An 8987-nucleotide genomic window follows, 5' to 3' on the forward strand; every position below is an offset into this window, starting at 1 on the left:
GTGCACATTATGCACGTTATATGCGAACATATGCTGTGGTACAAGTGTGAAACTTGTAATGTAAATGTGACAAAAATCTTGTCAAGAATGGAATGGTGAGAATGGCATGGTGCCACGCACATGTCAATTCAGTAACACTGAGACTTGAGAACAGAATTGACTTAAATGTGATAAAGCCACTTGGCTGGAAAACTTGATTAACCAATGCCATGCTTTAGTAGTCACAAAAACTGTCAGGTATTCGCTTGCATAATTGTCAAATAGCCATGGCCTTTTTGACAGAACGGCCCAGTTAAGACAGTTTTAATATACTTGTAATGTGTCTCCTGTCATTTCAGCTCCAAGCATGCATTTGGACAGGTTTGTATGGAAAAAATATGGCGAAAATTGTTGGATCATGAAATTCTTTTTGACAATTTTTTTTATATCCCAAGCGTTAACTGCTCAGATTTGACGACGGGATGATTGCTAGGAGCAAAAAGCACTGCAGTCAGGGGGGCTAACGCTGCTCTGCTTGGAGAGACTCGGTCTATATACCGGTAATGTTTAAATAAAGACGGATAGCGCTGTCGTAAAGATTGCATGCAAGTCTCTTGGCTGGCAAAAGGTTGGAGACATTTCATTTGATTTACTCTCTCAAAAGACCTGCGGCTAATAGTACACTGTTAGACAAGGGGTCGCAGTCATTGTGTAATATAAAAGAAACAAGTTGTGCAGAATGGAGGCCTGAAGAAGGGTGCTGACATGAAGGACACCATACCATGGAGAGATGCACGGGCCACACATACAATGAGGAGACAGAACAAGATGACATCGATGGGTTCATATAATCAAATCAAGATTTTTTTAAGGGAGAATTTGACAAGAGGCATGATCAAGGGGTTGTGGATCGTATCATGATAAAATGGATAGGCACATGTATGGTGTGACTGCCAACTAGCTATACGAAAATTGTGTTATGTTGCTACATTCTGGTCATGAAGTCATGAATATGCATTTTCACCATCTCCCAAAGCCGATCATCTGTTGTAAGTTTTGCATGTTAACTTTCCGTTATTGCTATCTACTGAAGACTTATTGCAATATTTTGTGATACTTTGCTAGATCATGTAGATTTACATTCTGATTTTTCACAATTTCACACCGATTTGATAATGGATTCGGAAATATTTGTTAATTAATTTATGGCTATAGCTTATGGAATGTCATAAGGTAAATTTATGCAAGTTAGGAGAAATAATGAGACAAAGCCAAGACCCTTTCCTTTGCTTAAGGTGCCATGTTGGAAATGTGACATATTAACTCTACCATTAATCTTGAGATGTAGTTTATGTTCCATCAGATTACAGTGTGGTTTTTTCCAAACTCGGAAAGATTCAAAAACTGTGGAAATATTCAAATAACCATAATCATATATTTACTCTTGTAGATTTGAGATCTCAAAAATGCAGCTTTTCGCATCAGACTGTTGAATTTGACACCCATGGGTTAAATAAAATACGCTTGTCTTGATTGCAGGACAGAATCTGTCAAAATCTTGACATACCGTTGCGGTCAATTCTGTCATAGTGTACCAAATGCAAAGTGTCATGTCATGTCTATGGTTAATGCAGGTACTGTATCGGAAAAATGACCGGTGATGGATCAGAGATGGATGTGTATTTGGTTGAATTAAGGGGCCAGTGGAGTGTAGGTAATTTGTGTCGGTCAAGGGCATGTTGTAGGAGGAATGACCACTGGACCTTTGTTTGTCAGTATTATCTTGGGAGAATTACTTGGAATCAGTGGTTTGGACATCATTTGAAAAGCTGTTTGAGTAAGATAGAGTCTGGCAGCCAATTTATAATCATGCATATATAGCATATAAAGTTGTTAACATGCAGGTCCTGACGTATACATAAATGATTTGATAGTTAGAATTTAGCAAACCAGTGCAACAGTTTAAAAAAATTATTTGCGCACTAAATCTAGAAACACTGGATCTCACATTATCAACCAGGTGTTCTATCTAATGGCTATCCGGATATTAGAATTTATGTATGGAAATATTGTCTAAATTTAACCAGTATTGTCCAGGAGTGCATGAAATAGATATTGTTACAGCTTGTTAATTAAATAGCATAGAATATATAGCTACAATAAATTGTAGTAAGGGCTGGGCAGTGCCATATGTACATATTGTATTCAGTGGATTGTATAGCCGCAATCTTGAATACATAATAGTATTTAGTATTTGCTATCTTCGGTAGATAGCAAAATTTGCCAACTTAAATTTATACCAAAATTTGATCGTACCTTCACAGAATATGGAACACTGTTTAGGCATATATGCTATATATTGTAGCTGAAGCCTTGATATATCTCATTAGCAAGTGAGTAACTTAACTTAGCAAGAAAATCAATCATTATTAATATGCACTCATCAGTCAAGACAAGCTTCTGCTAGATGTAAAATATGGAATGACAGTTGGTTTATATGTAGCCCTCAAGACGCAAATATATTGGACAAGTAAAACAGTGCGGTCAGAGTTTGGTGCCCCGAGATTCAATGATGACCAGCGTCTCATGCTTGACCAGTACACTCGCTGTCGGCAATGTGGTCTGTAGTCTGGGTAATTAAGAAGTAATAAACAAGTTGAGATGTGGATTAATGAAAGAGCAACTGAAGAGGTTTAGATGAACTTAATAATGAATGAGGAGAACTAAATGGGCTATTCCAGTTGAAATCCTTACACCCTCTGTGGAAAGATATGACCTTAATCTCACACATATGGTGTGTAGATTATTGAGCTACCCATTCAGGTAACCCTATTTGAAATTCATTCTCCCTGTGTGGGAGATTAAGGTCATGTCTTCCATAGGGTGTTTGGATTTCAAATGGAATAGCCCTTTTAGTCACTGCAGGTGGGCACCCATTAACTAGTATAGAAAGGGTTTATAAGGATTGACATGGCACTTATCTTAATGGTTTTGATTGTTTTAGCTCCCTTATAGATACATTATCACATGAGCATGGCCAATTTTTGTGGTCTTTGATCATATTTGAAAGAATGACATTCTTTATGCTATTAAGGAAGAGCATACACCGAGCTGTTCATTGCGAATCAAACTTCTAATATCAGTACTAAGTTACTGCACTGAAGATAAGTGTAATAATCATTTGAACATGGATGTGCCAAACATTAATGCACCTCCCCACAACCACCCTCCTCCCCCACACACCCCCACATGTAGAAGCAATGTAAGCTTGTGTGAGATCAACATATTGCTGAACTGTGAAATGTAGAAGCTTAATAATGACTAAATTATATTCATAATTTTTCTTTTATCATGTAGACATGCAGGCAAACATATTCAAATTTATTAGCTTTCTCCTCACTGCAGTTTGCTGCTAATATGCAAATACTACATGTATGATTCATTTGCTTTCCTTGTATATATGTATAGATAGACAAATTTGCCCAGATGACATTAACACTTCCCTTCCAGGCATGTACCCATATCCAAGACTTAATAGAGAGCAGCTTTCAGAATTGATCACCATTTCGTCTCCATCAAAGCTAACCAAATATAGGTCACAATAAAAAACAGAATATGACTGAATATTTTCAAATGTGCCTTAGGATGCATTGACCAAGCTATATACCTAGTAGCTTAGCAAGTACCAACTAGTGGATGAAATTGCTATGATGTTCTGTCTGGGTAGTTTAGGAGCTGTGTGTCCACAGGGCCTGGATTAGTGTTACTTTGAATAGGAATAGGAAATATAACAAAATCTTAAAGAAAAGTATACTAACAATTAGCACCCAATTTGAAGGTTTTATTTCTGCAGGTCCATTTTCACATCATTCAAGGTTCTATGAGATGATGATTAACCCAGGGTGTGGCATCAGATGATAGGAAACGCACCTTTCTTTTACCATCATCAATTGACTATTGAATAAAATGTTTCTCTTATATGTGTGACAAAATAGCCCAAATGGGTGATGAATGTCAACATTAGCAACACTTTTTAGCTAAATAGCTGTCTTTCATTGCAATATGTATTCAGATTAGAATACTAAATGAGTTTATTAGATGATATATGGTGTGGCATTACTCTTGTGATAAAGATGTGCTGAGGCTTGTGGATCAACGTCTAGGTGTTGTGCCTATATCACTGTACACCATGGTTCATTTTCATTTTACTATCTTGGTTTCATTTATTGTTGAGCAGGTTGCAGTATACATTGCAGTATACATATTGGTCACTGCACAAGGTGCAAGCTGATATTTTACTATAATTTTCTTTGGAATTTGGTGATTTTTATTCCAATTATGTACTATCTATAGTTTCCTGGCTAAGGATGGTGAGTTGATTCTTGAGGTGACAGCTGCTGTTATCTTATAAGCTTATTGATGTGATCCATCTCATCATCATCACTTAACTCACTTTTTAGGAGCTAAGGCTGGAAATCAACCTGTATATGTACTGTCATAGCACCTGCTTTGTAGTGGCATTATGCTTGACTCCCACCAGATGGCGGACATACTAGACCTGATTTTATACAGATTTGCAATACATCATAGAGGCCAAGCACAGTCCCCAAACCCAATGTGTCAGATTTGAAATCTTGTAATAGTTTTGATATGCTATTTTGGATGTATTTTCTCAGAGACTCACTGCAGATTAGGCTATTCCATTTAAAATACACACATCCCCTGTAAAACGTTTTGCAAATATCTTCCACATGGGGAGTATGAATTTCAAATGGAATAAATAGATCAAACAACTCCATTTGAATTTCATACACCCTCTGAGAAAGATTCAATCTGAATCTTCCACAGAGGGAGGATGCGTTTTAAGTAGAGATGGTTAATGCGCTAATTCCTTTTGAAATTCATACTTTGTCTGTGGGAGATATTTCAAAAATCTGAAATACCCCATTGTAAGTTCTTGCATCCTGTTTCAAATCCCTAAATTTGATGGTTTTGGATATTTTCAATGGGGTTTGGAACTCAGTGTATTTTATGTCTTTGTGAAAGTGACCCCAGTTTTCACAGCATATTTTGTTCGTTGAGCATGTGCCACTGTTCTTCAGGGGCTGCAAGGTCGTAGCAAACAGAGACAGAAGGGCCAGTGCCCTAATTTTTGAACAATCTGTGATGTATTTCTTGTTTTGGCCGCCCGAAGTCCTGAGTGGCTACAACTTCCTTTAAAAAATTGTGCTCATGTTACTTTACATTGTACTAATGGATGAACAGATGGGGGTGTAATGAATGTCATTTACATTCCATTGAATTAAGATTTACATGATTTACCATTCTAACAAGCAATCCTCTCTTTGTGCTTTGTTTTTTCTGTAGTCCTACATGGAAGACCACCTAAAGAATAAGGACAGACTGCATGAGGAATGGGAAGCTTTATGCAACTATGAGGCCGATATGTGTAGTACTAAAGTAGGCGCTAGCAATCCAAGTAAAAACAGGCATAAGGAAGCTTTACCATGTAAGTATAGTAGTATACATATTCTTGTGTTTTCTATACAGATATTACAACTCATATGAAGGCTATCCATAGAGAATGTAAAGTGTGTTTTATCATATGGCATGAATGTGATAAAACAGTGATTCATTGCACTTTCTTTCTGTGGAAAGCCTTAATATGTATTTTTGGTAAGGTGTATCCCTATAGATATAACCGTTGACTATAATGGGTTTTTGCTTTCTTAGGCAGTGATGGCATACATATCAATGTGTAGTCTTTGTATGTATGTGTCTTTGGAGTCAACTCAATGATGTGACTCCTGAAAATCCACTTACATATCGCTGAATCAAAGAAAGCCTTACAAGTCAATAGCACTATGGACCACAATGGCCTCATCCCAATGGCATAGTTCAATAACCTCAATTAAACACTGTTAGTGCAAAATTGGACCTTAACTTGCAGAGTATGAGTTTTTGTACCCACATTTTCAAAGGTCATTCAATGAATGTGCAAATGTATTGGGGTTAAAGAACTGTGCCCTGATAGATGAGCATGTTGTGGATCCTAGTGTGAAGTCTGTAACATTTTGATCTTATTGAGCCTAGAATATAGGTCTATCTCATTTGTATTCAACTTTTTTTATAGTTTTTGATCAACTACCCTGATAAGCATTTGATAAGTCCCAAGAGTCAATAGATTTTCACTGCAGATTTAGTGATATTCTACTCTTCATCTTGGCGAGTTAGTGACATCAATGTGATGCGTATCTATGTGGTGTCTTCAGATGCTTTTGTATGTATGCCAGCTCATCGAGTGAACACTGGCAATTTGAAGCTGTGCCCAATGATATGTGTACTGACTCGCCATGGTGAACAATAGTGTAGAAAGCTTATCAGATGCCATTCAAATCACCAGGTTTATTTTTTCATATTAACCCCAACAGGTTTTCCCCACAGTTAATAAGTTAGTTACATGGGACCAGAATAAAACTTAATATAGTTTTATGAGACCGAAATAAAATTTCATAAAAACAGGGTCACATCGTAATATAGTTGCCATGTTCCATCACAAGCCCTATTTTTTGTATACCACCATTTCACTGTAGGGTAGGTAAGAAATGGGCTATTACCATTGAAATCCTTACACCCTCAATGGAAGACATGACCTTAATCTACCACACAGGGGATGTAGATTTAAAGTAGAGTCACCCATCGAGGTAACCTGATTTGAGATTCACACTCCCTGTGTGGAAGATTAAGATCATGTATTCCATGGGGTGTGTGGATTTTAATTGTAATAGCCAAATATGCCTACAACCTTATCACCAAATTTCAATTCTGCTTGACTCTTCTCCTTCGTCATACCTCGAAGTAGGCCATAGCATACAAATTAACTTGTGGATCATATTTTCTGAGGCGAATGATGAATGAAAAGAAAAAAGAGGGGTTAGAAAACGGAAAATGAAAAGAATGAGTTGCATTGGAAGTAGGGCAGAACGTACAAAGTATGCTCGGAATCACCAATGTTCACTTACACATGTAGGAAGCTTGTACCACGTGGGTACTCACAGTACAAGCACATTGAATCATATCATTGATGTGGGAGCATGAATGACAGTGAATGAGCAAAATGAACGGACTAAAAAGATTGGCGTATAGGGAATGTTGGATATAATTTCTCAATTTCAGGTAGATGTAGATGTCATTATGTTATAACCAATCAAGCATTTTATGACATGATGACGGCTTAGCATGCATGCGTACGATTCATATCTGGGACATGGGTGGATTCTGGCGTATGCCTGTAATGCTCGTCATGATTGGCATATATGTATCCAGAAATGATAACAAAAGATGCATATTACTACATGATATTTCCATTTGTCTTTCTTAATTCTGTCTGTTGAATAAGACGAAATGTGATGAAATATGATATTGGCGTATTTTAACATTATGATTGGCAAAACAGGAAGCATTATGTCTTTGCAAATGTTAATGATAATATACTCTACCATAGTTCTCTAGTCATTGATGGGTAGAAATGTTAATGAAAATCAGAACAGAGATTTAAACTGCTCACATCATATGTAAATGAAAAGTAATGCAAAATAATATCCACTTTAAAACTGGCACCTTCAGGTTATCCATGTTACAAATCTAGCTCTTGAAAACAGAACCTTCAGTCCCTGAAAATCATCCACTGCTACAAAAATACTTCCCTGTTCGAATACCCCACAACATAGTTTTAACCATCATAAATTCTAGTGTTAGTTTCTTTGGATACTGAAATATATAGACATGAATTTTCTGTACGTTTTACGAAGCACTAAGTATGGTGCCTCATTCCTTTAATTCTACATCTGGCATGTAGTGTACTCAAGAGAGTATATCTTGGGGTATATAGTCTGAACTTAATTTAAATCGTTCTATGTTGGGTAATATTGCCTAACATAGAGCTGGGTATATGCATCAGAGCCTGTTCATACTTGCAGTACGGCCTTACACATGCATGCCTACACTATCCTGTATGCACCATTGAGTGAAATGGGGTCAGTGCGTTGAACTTCAAAGTTTCCCTCTCTCTCCCCCGTTTTTTACTCGGTTTCTTTTCTATTTTTTGTAAAGCCAATTGAATCCATATTGATTAGTAGCTTCCAGTGACAGGATGTTCAGATTACCAATCAAAGTATGCGTGCCGCAATTTGTTGAATAATCTGGCACCGTATTTTTTTCCTTTTTCTGTCGGTCATGAATGCTGATTCATACGTAGTTTGTGTGTAAGGTTGAAGACTTGCACTGCATGCAATGGGAATAGTTTTTTTCTATTTCTGTAGGGCTTTTTTGATGTTTTCTATCATGCGATGTTAAAGGTATATTGGAGATGGTGATGTAGGCCTGTAGTTGCAGATCTTGCCTGGGCATTCATATCTGCCTGTCATACACACTTACATCAGTGATGGATGTAGATGGGGCTTGAGGGTAATGTACTACTGGGTTAAGTATTGATGTAGGAAGTTTGGGTTTGGGGAACCAATTGTGACAATTTGCACAAATTTTGAAAACAAATTCAGGATATTTTGATTGAAATGTTTGTGCTGTGAAAAAGATCATTTTATCAGCTACTTATAGGGTCCACACACACTAGATGTTGTGTTTCAGCCAGAGCTGAAAACAATTCTTAGCAATATCATTGTTCTCTGCAAGGTCCTCTACATTCTTCAGCTGCTGTTAGCAGTCTTCTCCCATCAATATAATATAGCCAAATCATACTATAAAATACTGGTAGTAGTAACAATAACATGCAAGCATAAGCATGTGATTTGTTTTACTCAGCTTGTATATCAAAATAAATATTTTGCAATATTGACCTAATTTTGCTTCAAATTTGTTCTGAATTTGTATAATCCTTTTGAAGGGTTTCCACTCGGTGGCAATAAATACCATTAGGAAGTATTAATGTGAGAATTATCTCCTTAAACACACTCTTCATCATTTTTGAGAGGAAAAAGAAAATCATGCAT

General features: G+C 36.8%; 1 protein-coding gene across 1 annotated transcript in view; it reads left to right on the forward strand.

Annotated features, from left to right (window-relative positions):
- Window positions 1–8987, forward strand: part of LOC140151070 (uncharacterized) — a 531056-nt gene that overhangs the window by 497598 nt on the left and 24471 nt on the right. Inside the window, 1 exon segment of the mRNA XM_072173269.1 lies at window positions 5347–5488. Within this exon segment, the coding sequence (XP_072029370.1) occupies window positions 5347–5488 (142 nt within the window).

The sequence above is a fragment of the Amphiura filiformis genome, chromosome 4, assembly GCF_039555335.1.
Source record: "Amphiura filiformis chromosome 4, Afil_fr2py, whole genome shotgun sequence".
NCBI lineage: Eukaryota > Metazoa > Echinodermata > Ophiuroidea > Amphilepidida > Amphiuridae > Amphiura > Amphiura filiformis.